Source organism: Hypomesus nipponensis, chromosome 22 (genome assembly GCF_054491055.1).
Source record: "Hypomesus nipponensis isolate SF chromosome 22, ASM5449105v1, whole genome shotgun sequence".
NCBI lineage: Eukaryota > Metazoa > Chordata > Actinopteri > Osmeriformes > Osmeridae > Hypomesus > Hypomesus nipponensis.
In genome coordinates, this window is record NC_140382.1 from 13669778 (window position 1) to 13687185 (window position 17408).

The 17408-nt window shown below is 44.1% G+C and overlaps 1 protein-coding gene across 2 annotated transcripts; it reads right to left on the reverse strand.

Annotated features, from left to right (window-relative positions):
• Window positions 1-56: 56 nt before the first annotated feature.
• Window positions 57-14296, reverse strand: LOC146236724 (high affinity choline transporter 1-like). Of its 2 annotated transcripts, none has more exons than XM_084686882.1 (9): window positions 14024-14296; window positions 8227-8426; window positions 7700-7813; window positions 7107-7262; window positions 4719-4867; window positions 4432-4575; window positions 4146-4299; window positions 2384-2601; window positions 57-1616 (listed from the first exon to the last, which is right to left on the reverse strand). In XM_084686882.1, exons 2-9 carry the CDS (start codon window positions 8408-8410, stop codon window positions 1098-1100), a joined length of 1638 nt encoding a protein of 545 aa, XP_084543008.1. In that variant the 5' UTR covers window positions 8411-8426; window positions 14024-14296; the 3' UTR covers window positions 57-1097. The 2 variants fall into 2 exon arrangements, with proteins under 2 accessions (XP_084543008.1, XP_084543010.1); XM_084686884.1 differs by lacking the exon at window positions 14024-14296 and adding an exon at window positions 11817-12087.
• Between the last annotated feature and the right edge of the window lie 3112 nt (window positions 14297-17408).

Genomic DNA, 17408 nt, shown 5'->3' on the forward strand with positions numbered 1-17408 from the left:
GGAGTGGTTGCAAGTGGACACACCAACACTTGTAAGGATTGAGTCTGAATGAGCAATTGTAGTTTACCTTTTTATTTTCACAAAACAACCCCAAGATTTACAATGGATTATAGTAAGACCTCAAGAGGACAGACCTGCCTCGAGGCCATAGAAACACGCTGCAGAGTCGCAACATGCAACCACAATTCACATTGCGTTTCCATTTTCTATGTAAAACAATTTGGTCACGAAACTAAATTTGAATGAAAATGCTGTCAAATTATTATTTTTTAGCTTTGCCCACAAAGACAACTGTAGATACCTTTCTGAAGATGCATCGAAGTGTGTTTTTGCCAAGGTAACGGACAGGGATGAAACATAGTGCACCGGTAAATAGGCCTATAGGATTTCCCTGCGCACTAAGCATTCAAATACTTTGAATGGGCCTTTGAGAAGGTGTATCCTAATCAACTCCCCTACACTGACTGCTACTTGATATGGCAGCTGGGTGTATCCAAGGCGATGGTAACACGAGTAACCAAGAGGACTCTAAGTTGAAGAGGAAAACATATTGCACTTAGTTGCTATAAGCATTTCATTAGACATTGTCAGATTACATTTACCAAAAAACCTTTTAGTTTTTCAGTCTAAATGAGTTGTCCAGATTTTTTCTAATTAATTAACTATTAATTTGTTTCACTGATTAAGAACTTCCTATAGGCTATATATATTTTTTTGTCTTTAAACGTTTTGCCTGTGCTATGCATAAGGTTAAGCTTTGATAAAAGTATGTATATATACACTTATAATATAATCAAAAAAAGTCTGTACAGTAGAAGAGTATCTTACAGGAATTCTCATACACATGTAAATAAAAAATTCATGCCTTCCCCCAAAAAATCTAAAACGCACAATTCTCGGCTGGCTGGTACTAGGATTTGTTTGAACAGTATTGCAACACATCAAACGGCGGCCACTGCGGTGGTGTCCACTTTAATAATGTTTGTATCTCTCAGATTTTCAGATTCCTTCAAGAGACCTTTGCATGACTTGGTTTGCATGAAACCAAGATGGCCTGCTCCTCTCTCACCCAAAACTGGCCTCTTTCCCCCTCTCTCTTAACAGCTGGTGTCTAGCAATTGCTTGGAGACTGCTGGGTTTTTGGTCTCTGCTTGAACGACCTTCCTGCCCTGTTCCTGGCTGATGCCGAACACGTCCCAGCGCTCCGAGAGCAGGCCCTTATTGAAGATGAGGGACGCCAAGTAGGAGAAGAACAGGATGGACACAATGGTTGTCAACATGATGGTGGTGCGGAAGGGGAAGAACTGGGTGAGCCGTCCTTCGGCGTCTAGACGGCAGCCGGGGTAATGGATGAGGGGCGGTAGATTGATGAGGGGCTCACCGCTCATGAACCTCAGGACCATGCCGGAGAAGAAGCCCACTGTAGCACCATAACCATTGGAGATCTTGAAGAAGAGTACGCAGACCAGCTGGGGGAACATGATGGTGTAGGACATGTCCACACCAACCAGCCAGAACACCAGGACACTGTTATCCAGGAAGGTGAGGGCTGTGCCGGCCAGCCCCACCACCACCACCGAGATACGTATCACCCACTGCATCTCCCTGTCTGAAGCCTGGGGGGGGGGGGGGGGGGGGGGGGGTGAAGAAAGGGAGGTTTAGCGATACAGGGATGCAAGGGGGAAAACAGAGGGGACGTGTTGAGAACCGAGAGAATCGTGACAAAGCATCACAAAGAGTCAATTTGTTTAATGTAGTCTGTTTTATGACGTTTCTGATCACTGTTTATATAAATACAACTGCCCGTATTTGGGCCCCAATCTGAAAGGCCAGTAACAATATAATCTTTGTAGTCACAGAGAAAACTAGTTATGCCTCTGTAACATTACACCCATATGGTGACAAACTATTCAACTATTCAACATGAGTTGCAACAGGCTTGAGAACTTTCTGCCATTGTTTAACGCCTCTGTGGTTGTCATGTTGAACATTCCTAAGGGGCATGGCAGAAACAACATAGGAGCTCAAAAGCTACTTTGTTTTCACAAGCCAGTAGTATGTGTGTGGGGGATGGAAGGGGTTATATACAGTATAATCATCTGGTCAGAGGGTAAATATAATCTACCTACCCACACAAGTTGGCCTTTAGAAAGTGTCGACCAATAAATGTGTCCTTGTTTTCAGTAGAAAAGTGTCCTTCTTTTGGTGATGTTGTAGTGTTAGGATAATGTAGTTAAATTATGGTGTTGTTGTTACATTACACTGGTGTAACATTGTGTTAAAACTTAGATTGGGCTCAGGTTTCCATAATGCTGCTATGACATTTCAATGACATTGCACTGGAGGTCTAAAAATGACATTGCTTCAAGATTCTCGTGCTCACCTGTTTCCTACAGATGTTCTTGTAGATGTTGGAGGAGAACATGGAGGCAGAGGAGAGGAGGGCAGAGTCCATGGATGACATCACAGCGGCGGCGACAGCCCCGATGCCAATGATGGAGATGTAGTGAGGGGTGAGGTGGTGAAGGGCGAGAGGCAGGATGGAACCGGCTTGGCCACGCTCATATGGTGTGGGTAATCCATACGTTGTCATATTCCAGTCTAGGGAGCAGAAAATGGGTTATTTAGTTTGTCGGTTTGTTTGTGGAGCACTTAAAGCATTTGAAAATGTTTCCACATTGTTTGCATTTAGCAGACGCTTTTATCCACTGCAACTTACAAATAGTGCATATAGAAAGTACAGAAGAAGCCCGAGGATCAGAAGTGCAGAGTTCTAACAGGATTAGCTGGTGACAGTCAGGGAACCGTCTTTATATACAAGCCACTTCGCAAAGTAACCACCTCTCGGCTACCAGGCAAAGTGAAGAAAAAAGAAAACTACAGGGCAACAATAACATCTCATTTACAGAAGTGCATAGCACAGTGCAACATCAAACACTTCCATGGGTGCAGTCTCTTGTCAGACAGTGGGACAACAGGATCTCAAACATAACATGCAGAGAAGGGACAGGGAAATTTGCAGGTATCACAAAAAGTAGCAAAGCTTCTTTCAGTTTCCTTTTGCCAAGCAAAAAAGAAAGTCCAGCATGATCATCTATGGAAAACAGAGTTTCCTGGTCGCTGAGTAATATGAGCCCACGTCAGTGTATTACTCTACCTGGGACAGCCAGTTCTGCGTGTTCAGCAGGTTTTATGCACACATGTGATTCTAAAATCTCTCATATGATCATTTGTGCTTCCTCGTGTAGCAAAGTCAACCATACCACACAAAGCTGACACCCTGTCACAACTCTAGAGTCTCATCCATCAGCATCAGTCAAAACACTCTAGTTGTGATGCCCTCTTATCTCCGAGGAAGCTTGCTTGAAACAACACGTCTCCAGAAACTTTTTGTATTCTCCGTTGGTTGCAGACATTTCAACAAAGAACATAAATTGTCAGTCCCTTAAGGCAACATTTCTTCAAGACTTCATCTTTAAAACAACAAGAGTAGAAGGTGGTGATTTATGAGTGGAATATGTGTGATGTTTGCCACTTTGTTTTAATGTTGTGTTTACTGTCATTTTGATTCTAGTAACTATTTCTCCTTGAAATATAGTCATCCTTGGTCTCTATACAAAGCTAACATTGTAAAACAATCCTTCAACTATACTTGTAACTGTACAAATATGTCCAGAACCATTATTGAACACTAATGAACCAGCCAGCGACCAGTTCACACCTTTGGTAGGTGTGAAAGAAAGAGGGGGGAGTTGAGAATCCAGCTTTCCCCAATCAACTGACTTCAGAGACAGGACTTCTCCTAACTCTGAACTGTATGAAACTCTTGAGATGACAATCGATCTCTGAGTCCAGTGATACCAACGATGGCATGGTAAACGCCATCAGAATTGTCGTTCCACAGGATCTCAACAAGCTTCTCCTGGGATTCAACAAGATTAGTGATTGCAACACTACCTGAACAATTCTGCTGAAAAAGTACCCAAACTGCAATTCGAATTGCGACCTGACCGAAATCACGCAGACCAAGTCTCATGATCCCTCAAGCATCAAAGCAGGGTTTGCTTTGATGCTTCGACTCTTCTAATGGGCCTCGCACACAAACAGCCCTCAACCTCACATGTGTTCTGGTATGAGTGGTTCACCTGTGGATGCAGCCACGGCCCCCACAAGGATGGAAGGGATGCCCAGCACCAGGCAGAAGGCGGAGGAGGCAAAGCAGGTGACCTGGGCCTGGGTGTAGGAGGAGGCAGATAGGATCCTCTGGTAGAATGCCTGGTAGGCCAGACCACCTAAAGCCTGGGGAGAAACAATGGACTCAGGGATGGGAGAAGTCATGAACTATTATGAAGTATGTGGGTGCGAGTAGATGTGTGAGGGGATGCACGTGGGTCTAAGTGTGTGTGTGTGAAGCGACTTGTGTTGACTCACCAGTACCATGAAGTCATCAATCCACTTGCCGGCATCTTGGGCTTCCAGCTTGCCCACCCAGGGAGCCTGGAAGGTTGCGTTGAAAGACGTCAGGGAGATATCCACCGAGTTGGGACTCGTCAGCAGGAAAGGAACACACACCCACTGCAAGAGGGCAAAGTTGACAGAACATAAAATGTATAAATAAACCTGACATTCTTTTCCCCAAACGGTACGTGGAAAGCTTCATTTCCTGTTTCGAGATCTCGTTCCCAGATAGTCTGGTTCAAATCTCTGTCGGTACTGACCAGGCTGACAAAGATTAGGATAAGCTGGATGACGTCGGTGTAGGCTACAGAGTAGAGGCCTCCCAGCAGGGTGTAGATGATGGCTACCACGGACGAGATGCAGATAGAATAGACGTAGGGGAGGTCTAGGATCACGCTCAGGGTCCCACCTGGAAACACACGCAGCACAGCACTAAGTACAGCCCGACATGACGGAGCGATCCACACATGACATGACAGATGAGAGGGACTTTGCCCTCGAACAAAGGTGTACGATCGTATAGGTCAGAGTTGTATATATTAAGATAGCTGTTTCATTAAGTTATAGAATTGATGGTCAGTTAGTTGATTGGGAGTTTTTGATAGTCCTTTTTTTGTGGCGTTATCACTGAAATTAAAGTTGTTTTTTCAAAAACTCACTACAGTAATTTGTTGGTCTTAGACCAAGAGCAATGTATGCAAGAATAAGACAAGGAAACAAAACAGAAATATATTTGAAAATAAAAATGAACAATAAAGAAAAGTAAGGCATACAGCAGTCTATTGGTTGTGAGATTCAAGAATTCCCACCGTCTCTCGAAGATGCATGATCATCATCATCATGAAGAAATGATCTCTTTAGAAAAACTATCAAGACACCAAAAATAGTCAACAAAAATCTATTAAAAAATGAATCTGAGAAAACAATAAAGCAAACGAAAACCAAATTATTAAAGCAAAAAAAAAAAAAAGATCTGTGTGTTACTCAAACAAGCAAAGCATCTCTACCTGACGAGTCTTCCTCAATGCCAGGGTCTCCCCAGCCGCGATGCAGCCACACCAAAACAATGCCCTTAAACAGAAGAGTGTCAGATCGGCACCATCGCTGACCACTGTTTCAGTCTGACTGTGACCTTTGACCTCCCCTGGCCTTTACTGTGACACCCTGAGATGTAGGTGTTTGCCAGGTATGAATTTAGATAATTTCCGACTACTCAAATCACTCACACACACACACACACACACAGATGTATAAAGACAGGTACAGTTTTTAGATGGGCCCATTCAATTTCAAGTTAAGTCGAGTGAAAAATACAGCCATGCCCCAATCATTTACGGATAGCTCAATTATAGATCATCTGCAGATCTTCTGTAGGGGTCAATCCACATAGGTGTAGGCTGCGTTCTTGTGCAATATTATCAATGCTAGAAAACAGCCCTATCTCTATGGGTTTAACTTCACTGAGCCGCGCAGGCTGTACTGGGCCAGGATAGACCTTGCTAGGCTAAATATAGGTGAGAGAAGGAATACCAGTTAAAGGACTCCGGGGCTAAATAGAGAACGATGGCTACATATCTGCAAAAGATCTCACTCTGTTTTTAGCTCCCTTGTTTATTCCCTGCCTGCAGTGGCTGGACCTATGCAGGCACAAAAGTGCACGTACACACATAATTTGCGACCCGCAACCTAATTGGGTGATATTGGTTTCACATGGCCTGTATGTACACACACACACACACACACACACACAAATTAAGATACACTTACACCATCATCCAGAAATTACAGGCTCACCAAAACACAAACAGTCTCTTAGCAAAGGCAGTTCTCTTTGCAACTTGTCTTCACCTCCTTCTTTGGTTGTCAACTGTAATTACAGCAGCTAGGGGTGTAGTGTAGTGAGAACATCCCACACTGGTCGAATAAAGTAAAAAAAAAAAACACCCCTAGTTACCAACTGTTGTGAGGTGAGAGTGACCAGACCTGTTTTAGTAATGCACCCCAACATTACCATGGTTACATACGATCAAGTCTGGCCAGAACGGGGACATTTGGTTTAAAGTTGTTTTGTCTTTCAGTCTGAGAGCCTCACTGCTTTGACACACTGAATAGAAAACAAACTCACTCTCGACACCAGAGACTTGATACATTTTTGATCACCTTACGCAATCAACAGGCTGTTTGTTCTTTACGTCACTTTAGAAAACAGCACTGGAACAGAGAACATTGTTAAAACACACACACACACAAATAGACAGACAGACACACATCCAAACCACAACTCTGATAGACATTTAGAAAGAACTTTGGCTGCATGTGCTCAAGTAGAATGCAGCATTGTTGCAGTTAATCACCCATAACAAATACAAGGTTAGAGTTGGCCACCATGTCATTGTTACTCAATCCAGTTTGGACACAGTCATTTCAATGTAGGGTCATCCATTGTTATGTATATGAACTGGAAGGACACATTCATCTTTTTTCCTTTTTGATGCAGGCAATTGATTGAGGCAATTTAATGCTTAAGGAGCAATAGAACAATACCCCAAAAATGGGAGCTTGTGGGAGCGTGAGCACATCCATGTGCTAATGCGTGTTGTTTTGCGCATGCAAGCGTCTGAGTGGTGGACCCTGTTTGGGCTCCTTACCGAGGCTGACGAGGGTGCGGGCCACCCACAGGACATCGGCCACCAGCGCAGGAAGGATCAGGGCGCTGCTCAGGACGTTGCCGTATTTCTGCTGGAACGGGTCCATCATCGTGATATATCGATTCTCTCTCATGGGCTTGGCAAAGAAGAAACCGCCTGGTAAGAGGGGAAAAGGATGAAAGGAAGAATGACGAAAAGAAAAGGGATAATAAACAGATGGTACAACCATAAAAAACTAAAACAAGTGTCCTCCCTGAGTAAATAACACGCATCTTCCTCGGGTTCTGAAACGACCAGCAAAGATGATATAAAGGTTCTGTCCGCAACAGAGCCTGGGATCTGACCTTGCATGCACGCATTCCTGCAGGGCCTTTAAACACGCTGGCCAGGTGACCTTACCACATCAACAGGCCTCGTTTGTGTCAATGGGTTAAATCAGCAAGAGGAAGTGGATACGTGGGGGATCACGTACAACTGATCTAAATATACTGATATGCAAGTATATATATATATACACACACACGCGTGTATATGGCCGAGGTCAGCTTTGTCACTCTGATGTCATGGTGGGGGACTAAGATGGCTATACTCACCCAAGAAGAAGGTGAGGACGTAAGGCACAGGCATCAGAGCCCAGACCAGACCCAAGGTAGGGTTATACACTGCCTCAGCTATGCCGAGGATGAAGCCTCCACCCACCCAGGTGGCTGCAGCGAGGACACAAAGAGAAAGAGAGAGAGACGGGCAGAGAAGAAAAGAGAATAGAGAGAGAGAAACATGTTACCACAGAGAAACAGCAAACAGAAATCTGATATGGAATATGTTCCTCCATTTAATGCCAGAGAGGTGGATCACAGGGTTTAGCTATGTTCAGACTCCGGGGGGGGGGGGGGCATTGGCTAGCAGAGGTCTGGCTGTAATGTCACTGCAGCTTTACGTCATTCCACCCTCATTTACTGAAGCCTGATAGGACAGCCTATTCTCAAATCCACAGTGAATACAATGTAAATTGTATCATTGACATTGTATAAATACATAAAATGTAAACAGAAAATGCAATGAGAAGCTTCAGTAAAATCCATCGCTATTGGAAGACACCTCAGTGAGATCCTCTGCTCACCGGTGAGCGTGAAGATCCCGACCAGCAGGTTGATGTTGCGTCCAGCGAGCAGCGTGATCTCCATCCCGTCCCCCGTGCACTTCTTCTCCTCCTTCTTGGAGCGCATGGAGGCCCAGATGCCGGTTCCCAAGATGAGAACGTAAAACCCAGCCATGACGATGATGCCCGGAATGTTTAGAGCCATTTTCTCCACGAAATGCCTTCAAGTGTTTATGTGAGAGAGGGAGTGTAGGGAAGGGCAGGAGAGGAGAGGGAAGAAAAGGAATGCAAGCAAGGAAGGTAGGGCAAATTGAGGGGTAGATGAGATGGTGGTAGATAGAGGAGGAAAGGAGGGTTTATTAGGTGTTGAAAAGGGAAAGAAGACAAATCAAAACATGAGACAAAGTTTTTGTTTGCGTGTTTCCAATATAGGGTTTTATTTATGAACTACGCAATCAACACTTAATATACTGTATTAGCGGAGGACGATGACAAGGCTAAACAATGGCTGTTTATCAATCAGAAAGAACGCTAAGAACCCTCCCATCCTTGCAGGAACCGTCTTGCAAGACCACAAGGACGGGGAACGATTTAAGATGCGTGTGTTCTTGCAATGACTGGGAAATCAGATGCGTTCTCGCTGACCAAGTCCCCATCCAATGCATCCTCCATTAAAGGGGCGGTGGGGTGGTTGTGAAGAACTCGCCCTGGGCTCCAAATGTGCTAGGACCGCCACTTGTACATGGGCAATAAAAGATGACGTCAAACGAGTTTGCAAGAACACAAGAACGGAGACGTGGATTAATAAACAGCCATTGTGAAGTGGTGGGGGTGGTTTGCGAAATAAATGGCAGGAAGTGATGTCAGTGGGCAATGGCGAGAAGAGAAGGACGTAGTGAAAGTAAACACCTATTTTCAACAGGCGAGGAGGGTGGGGGAAGAAGGAAAGAGAAGAAACAAAAAAGGTGCTTCTCTGATACCCCTGTTCTGCTCAGCAGAGGGGATGAAGGGGAGGTGGAGTAGAAGCGGAGAGAAGGGGTGCAAAGGGTTGAGTGGGGATGGATGGATCTCACCAGACGCTGAGGAGCGTTGACAAAATGACAGCAGCTGCCCCCTCTTCAGTGTGGTGATGGGTCCCAAGGTTCGAACCCCAAACTTTAGTCGGCCAGCAGACCAACTCAGAGTTATGTTAATATGTATGTGCATGTGTGAAAGTATATGGCCATTGAAAAGTGTCTCAGTTACCTCCAAGACTGTATTCGGGGAGTATAATTGCTAAACAAACAAATATAAGTGTGCTAAAAATGCCAGTTTTGTGCTGCTTGTATAACCTCATTCATTGGTATCTACTCAATACCAACCACAACCCCTGCATTTAAAACCCTGTGCTTGATCAATCAGGAAATGATCACAGTAAGGCGGTTTCTTTCGAATTATGGGTTTATTGCTCAAGCTTCCCACTCTACAGGCAAATAATGATTTGAAAATTATTGTGGATACAGTAAAACGTGTAAGAAGTGAAGACCAATGAAAACTGAATATGAAAATGTGTAAGGAACACAAGCATGGACTTTGCAGGGTCCAGAAAAAGAGAAGGGATTTAACTCATAAGAGAGGAGGGTTTTTTGTGTGTACTGTTTGCATTTGTGCACACGTGTACAATATGTGAGCAAAAGGGTGTGTGTGTGTGTGTTTTGGGGCTGGGCTAAGTCTGAACAAGGACTCATGTGGTGTGCAAGTGTGGTGTGCATAGCATATAGTTTGCAGAAGCCTTATAGATCAGAAATCCCCATTACTACTATTACCAATAGTGTTAAATCCAGTAGGTCCCTTTACCAACTAGTTGGGGACTTATGATTGCACAAAACTGAAGGGAATGCAACAGAGCTTCTCCTTGACCCACCAGAATCATGCAGAGAGAGAAAAAATTTATAGTGTAAAATAAGTACTATGGTCTCACTGACCATAGTAGTGAGTTCAGTGAACAATTGTGCAGAATCAGATGTTAACATAAAGCCAAGTAAAGAAAGTGCTCTTTAGCCACCACAAAAGGGCTTTTGTTTACTGTTAAGGCACAGTCTTTAGGGGAGTGACGGTATGTTCGACGACTTTTGGAAGGGAAGGAGGTGGTACCAATGAGTCAGGGACATATACACACATATCCATACACGAAGGAACATACAAACATGAAGAAACATGTCTCTTTACACGTTCTTTACACAAGATAAACACTTCCTGTTATTTCACTTCCTGTCATTTCACCACTGATGGTGGGCACTTTGCTCACTTCTCGACTTGCCAGGGCTTTTCACGTCATACAGCTGTATGTGCACACACACTCAGACACACACACACTCACACACACAGGGCCAGCAGCCCGTCTTTTCATTAACACTACCTCCGTGAATATTCACACTCTCAGGTTCCACCAGTCTAAATGTATCTTTTCACTTGTTGTGCAAGGCGCCTGCACAGTTTTGGTTGACTGCCAGGCATCAGAGTTGCCTGGAACTCCTTGGCACTCCTTGGCCACTGTGGTTATCCCAGAACATCGACCAAAATGGTTGCCAAAGACCATACCTTAAACTGAAACAGTCGAGGACTAAAAGGAGGTTGTAATGTTTGACATCTGGACATGGAGAGTGAGCGGCTGTTGTTGTGTATGAATGAGGGGACTGTTAAACAACGGAATGTTCCTGAAAGCTAGAGCATCATGTCCTCAGGTTACCGACAATACAACAAAGCAATCCTAACGTTGTAAGCGAAAATACATTATTTAACCTTGGACCCTGTAGGATTCTCTAACTTCTTACCTTTTCAACTATTTTGTTGTTTGTTGTTCCAACTACTACTTGTTTTTGCTGGCTCTCTGACTTTTTATGACTCTTTCACTGACTCTTTCATTCTAACTCTGACTCTCTGTTTCAGTCACTCACATGGACTAGCACTCTTTCTCGGTCTTGACACTGGTAGAACCTTGACATGTTTATCAAACTTCTTTCCCCTTGTTTTATTCTCTCCCCGGTATTTTGTGGAAGTGTTAAGACTTGCCAAAAGTTGTCCTAAAAAGACAGTGGCACCTATCCAAAAGCCATGGCCCCGTTTACGTGGAGGTGACAAAAAAGATTAAAGGTAAAACAATCCCCTTCGTTATACGACAGGAGCAGAACTGCGATCCGTTCCTCTCTCCCTCCTTTTCTCCCTCCTCTTCTCCCTCCTCCTCTCCTTCCTCCTTCTAGACTGTTTACTCAGAAAACTGACCATCCGCAAAGTCTTACCATGTCAACATGCCCCCCCCCTTTAGACTGAGAGCTCCACTGTCTTAGGAACATACACACATGCACTGAGCACTCGCGCGTACACACACACACACACACACACACACACACACACACACACACAGCTCTTCATACCAGGCTGCTAGGCACTGAAAAGGGACTCCTACTAAGACATGACTAATTCATCTGGTATGTTGGAGCTCAAATTCTCAGAACTCTGTAATTGCCCACTAGTGTTCCCTGATCATGTCAGCTCTTGATTTATAAAGCAACATGAGAAAGACAATATCACAGAGACAATATGAGAAATTGAACCATTACATTTCAACATACCTTCATCACAAACAAGAAGTGAGTGACAACAGTGTACGAGGACCTCAATGTTCTTGACAGCCTTGTGTTGGCTGTCACAGAGTGAGTAAGAGAGAGAGAGAGAAAGAGAAAGAGAGAGCACTCTTGCCATGATAGTGGAAAAAAACAAGTATGCGCTCGACAACCTACAGCACTTCCAACTCCTCCGCTATCGCCTGTTCGTCAAACTAGTAACCGCCCCCCCCCCCCCGAGTGCAAATTATATAATTACAATCGGGGGGGTCAACTTCATCTCCAGGGCTAAAACTTATATTTACGATTACAGGTAAGAACTGTTTTAACCTCATTTTGGGAGGGTCCAAGTCTTAATTAGGGGGGTCAACCCCCCCCCAAGGCCCCCTGTAATTCGAACCCTGCCCCACCCCCCCACACAAACAATTTTTATTTGTTTGTGCGACTGGCAAGGCATCTAGACATCCCCTCAATCATCTTCGGCCTCTATCTGAAATGCTTTGCGTAGGAGCCCAGTTTAACAGTCAGTTGTGTCAAACCCTAGTTGGAAAACCTCCACACCAGTTCCATCCCTACCTATCAACCCCTATGTGGAAAAGTACATAGATGGTTTTTTTTTCATTATTGCTTGCTTTCAAAACTAAATAGTAAAATCTGTCACTCTCTTGAAGAAAATAACTTATTTTACCTCTCCCACAGAATCATTGTATCATTGCACAGACAAACAATACCCTCTGTAGAAGGCATGTGACTTGACTAGGACTGCAACTGGTCGACAAAGAACACGGTGTACCTTCAAACTGATCTCAACTGATATTATGTCAAAATCCAGTCGGCCACATGTATAGGGACGTATATCAGTCTGAAACAATCTCTTATCACTTAGTCTGCTCATGTACAGCTGTTTGTGGGCGGAGGAGGCTAAGGCCACCAAATTATGTTTACTGATAAACAACGTGGGAGAAACCTTACTGAAAAAGAGAGAGAGATAGAGGGTGAGAGAAAGAAAAGGAGGAAAACAGAGATGTTACCTACCATATTTGATGTACCATAAAGTTGTTCCTTGATCAAAATCAGAATTGTTTTTATTGCCATATAAGTTTAAACAAACACAGAATTTACTGTGGCACGAAGGTGCATACAATAAACATATATGGATCTTTATTTTATTATTTAGTTACAAAAGTTGAATGTTTAAATTGTTTTTTTTAAAGTCTAATACTAAGCTAAACAACATAGTAAAGAGCTAAACAATTTGAGATATAAAATAGTTGGCAGGCATCCTCCCACTATGTCAACATTGTGGTCAAAAGCAATGATAGCTCACATCAAGAGCATATCTTGCCAAAAAGTATAATTACATAATTGATGACAATGACCTCCTGCAGCGGTAAGTTATTTTGTTAAACCGTAGAGAAGACACGGTAAAACAAAACTAAAATGTCTCATTGAGGACCACCAGCATCGGGCTCTGTGGCTAAATGTGGGAACGGACAAGTGGTCTATTCTGAGTCAAGCATGCACTATCACTTGGTGCCCCTTAGTAACTCATAACCGACAGCAAGGGGCTTTGTAGAGAATGTAGCGAACTTTCTTTCTTAAATGGAAAAGAGCCAGAGCAGTTTGGTCTTGAATCCATATCGTCACGAAAATTGCATAATAATGTACACAATCTTTCAGCATACTTTTTTTTGTTCAACCTGACGCTGCACTGTACTCTCAGCATAAACATATACTGCTATTAAGATACTGTGCATTATTTTCGCATTAATAGACAGACAAAGTGGGCAGACGCAGGTTAAACAAACGATCTCATAAAGCATATGCTTAATTTATTAATAAATATTTATATAGAGGCAATCAACCATTCCTGTATTCAAACACTGGATTTCAAATAGCGACATCAACATGTTCGCCGCTTCCATCGAAGGCTACCTCGTCAGGATAAGCTCTACTCAGTAACATAAATTGTGCTTCTAAAGCTTTAGGCTATTAGATTTCAAATTGACGTGCCAAAAGTGACGAATAAACTGAGCATAATTTGTAGGAATTTTCATAAATAATAATTAATAGGCCTACAATTGTACCGTCCACACCCGCGCGGATACACAGACATAAGTACGATGCATTTCAAAGTAAACTACACTGCACAGCAAATCATTGTTTCCTACCAGAGAATTAACAGAAAATCTGAAGAGGTCAGAAATTATACATACCGAAAGTAATGCGTGTGTAAGCTTGTCCAATAGTGATGCTGGAGTGTGAAGGGTATCGTGAGAGAAAACTAACAGAACAGACGGTCCAACAGTAACAAGACAGATGCTGTGTAACGGTGGACGGTCCCAAACTTTCTCAACACAGAGAGATTATGTAAAACTAGATAAGAAAAGATGAAACGTCCTGTACATTAAGAATGTAAAGATGGTAGAACAGAATCAAATTAAAAGATGTAGGATCTTGGAACTCCCTTCAGGGAGCTTGGAACAACCTAGAACGATTCTGTGCCATCCCCTGCCCTCCTTTAAACTCCAGGGGGGGTGGCACAAAAAGCACGAGGCTATATTATCTGAGACCCAATTGGTTGATTCAGAAACAGACACTGATGCCTGTCTTTCTTGTTTTCACTCAGCTCCTTTAGAATACTAGCTCCACTTCACTCACCTCATCTCCCTCAACCTCTCCTCACTAACTAAGTAGGTGTGTGTGTTGCATTGTGAATGGTCCTTAAGCATTATTCCTATACATTCCATTTTGTCTTCCTTTTTGCTGTGTCAGTAGAGCAGCCCATGTTGAACATACCTGTTCCAGAGCTGTCTCTGTCTTTAAGGTGCCCCTTCTTGTTCATAAGATCTTTTGTGTGTGCATGCACGTGTAAGTGAGTGTGTCTATGACTGTGCATGCATGCGCTCGTATTAGAGGGGCAGGGGTGCCCACGCACACTGCATGCCGACCCTGTTGACTGCCACTCCACCCTCTCCCTGTTTTGCCCCCTCTACAGTTTGTTTCTTTTACTTGCTCTCTCTCTCTCTCTCTCTCTCTCTCTCTCTCTCTCTCTCTCTCTCTCTCTCTCTCTCTATATATATATATATATATATATATATATATATATATATATATATATCTGTCTCTCTCTTTGTCTCTCTCTCTCTCTCCACCCTATCTTAATATTTACCAAATCATTTGCCATTTAAAAAGCATATCTACTGATGTTAATCCAAATCTAGCCAGAGATAATAAAGTGCTTAGACAGTGCTGAAATGCATATGTAGAAAGTTGGAACTTGGAACAAAGGTTCCAAAGCACATCGTCCTGTCTGTCTCATATGTTGGCCCCTCTGTCCATTTGTGCTATTCCTATCATATCCAGTCTCCCTGGCGACAAGGTCCAAAATCTAAACACGGTAAGCCGGTGGGCATTTGGCTGAGTGGAGATAGTTCTCTCTGACTGGTTGGACCACATCTGTGGGAGTTTCTGTAGTCTTGTATGGAAGATTATTCCTCGAAATGATTTCATCACAGTTCTTAACTCACTTCAGGGGTCTTTTGGTAATAGTACATAAAGTACAGGTGCAACACCCGACACCCTCCTGCAGTCCTAACCCTTCCCTCAACCGGACCCATTAGATGAGTGACTAAGCACCCTCACTCTCCTGCACAACATGCCCTTCCATCATCTGATCCTCTATCCTGTATTCTCTGATGGGGAAATCCACCCATGCTCTGGTATTTACTGCAGTGTACGACCACTGACGTAAAAAGAAATTAGGACAGTATTCTTTCCTTCATCCACCCTTTTATGAACAACCTTCCTCGTCCCCCCCAACACACACACGTGCAACACACTTCAGTTAGCCCCCACTTTCATCTAGTAACATAACGGGGGCGCTGTGTGTCTGTGACTCTAGCCTCTAAAGTGGCCCCTCTAGTCTCTTAACACCCGTATACATTACACCTGACTGCCTCCTTTCTGCCTCCTACCATCCTGCAGCCCAAAACAACCAGAGAAAGTGCCCATTCCCCCACACACTAGGGTGACCAGACGTCCGGATTTCGTCCGGACAGTCCGGTTTTCCAGCCCTTTGTCCGAACCGCTGTTGCGTGTCCTCCTTTTTGCCTTTTTGTCCTCCTTTTTGACCCTTTCTGCCCACCTTCACAATGTGCCACTTGCGTAGGCTTTCAGATGCCAAAAAGAATGACCTCTTTCAAACCTTCGTGGAGTTCAGAACACCACTTTGCCACTCAGAGCAGCAAAGATTAAGATCATGCCTTCTGTAAGCTCTGTCGGATTGATATAGACGTGTGTAGTAGGGGGAAAGGGACTTTTGCATGCTTGCTCTACGCAACCGCACTAGGATAATGCTAGTTTTGCCGGGAACTCTTCCTTAACATCATTCTTTGCTCCGAACATAACAGCGGATGATAAAACAACCGCTGCTGAGCTGACCAAATTATATATTTTAATTTCTATTTCAATTGAAATAGTTTGGGGAATGGTACTGTCTTATTTTCTTATTTATCTTATCTACCCCCTCTCTTCGGTCAACAACTTTTTGGGATTGTCCTCCTTTTTGACCCTTTGTCCTCCTTTTTGGACCCAAGTGTCCTCCTTTTCAGGGTCACCCTTCTGGTCACCCTACCACACACACACACACACATACACACACAGCCTTACCTCCCCCCCCCTTCCCCAGAGAACACTGCATTAGGGGCTTACCTTTCTATTGCTGGCCATCAAGCCACCAGTAAAAGCTGTAGCATGCTAATGTACTCCAATGGACACCTTCCATTTACACTTACTCGTGTGCATGTTTCAGGGTTAGTGGGGTGGACTGTGCCCCATCAGGGACTACAGGGGAAGAAATATCAGTGACGCTCAGCCTGCCACCTCTCTTCCCCACAAGCTTGACACCTGCGCATGGTTAGAGGCGAGCAACACTGTCCTGTTGTTAAGACGAGCTGAGAACCTGTGTGACATCACTCTGTTCCTATCTCTGGCTGACGTGAGGAGACCTCTGAGAAGAGAAAACCCACAGAAGTCACCGGGGTCAGATAGAATTCCAGACTGCCAGGTGTGCAGACCAGCTAGCACGTTTTCACCTACATATTGAACCTTTCTCTGAACCAGTCGGCACTTCAAACAGACAACCATTGTCCCTGTACCTAAGAAAACTTCCATCACCTGTCTGAATGACTACCACCCTGAAGCGCTCCTTCCTTACGAAGGGCTTTGAGCGGTCAGTCAGATCCCAACTTTGCTCCTTCCTCCCCGACAACTTGGACCCCCTTCGACTGACATACCATCCCAACTGATCTCCGGACGACGCCATCACCCTAACAGTTCACACCACCCTCTCCCACCTGGATGAGGGCGACACATAAGTGAGGATTCTGTTTATAGATACAGCTCAGCATTCAACACATTTGTGCGTGCCATGCTCAGGTCTCAACACCTCCCTTTGCAACTGGATGGACTTCCTGATAGGCAGACCCCAGGTGGTGAGAATGGAAAACCTCCCCTTCTCTGCAATGACCCTTAACACAGAGAGCCCCTCAGGGGTGGGTGACCTCTCCTGTGAGCTTTGTCCTCTCATGACAGTGGGGC

Coding starts and splice junctions, on each gene's coding strand:
- LOC146236724 (XM_084686882.1), bottom strand. CDS start 8,410: ATGGCTCTAAACATTCCGGGCATCATCGTCATGGCTGGGTTTTACGTT. Junction 7,263..7,699: donor CGTCCTCACCTTCTTCTTGG/GTGAGTATAGCC, acceptor CCCTCTTACCAG/GCGGTTTCTTCTTTGCCAAG. Junction 4,300..4,431: donor TTGATGACTTCATGGTACTG/GTGAGTCAACAC, acceptor GTTTCTCCCCAG/GCTTTAGGTGGTCTGGCCTA.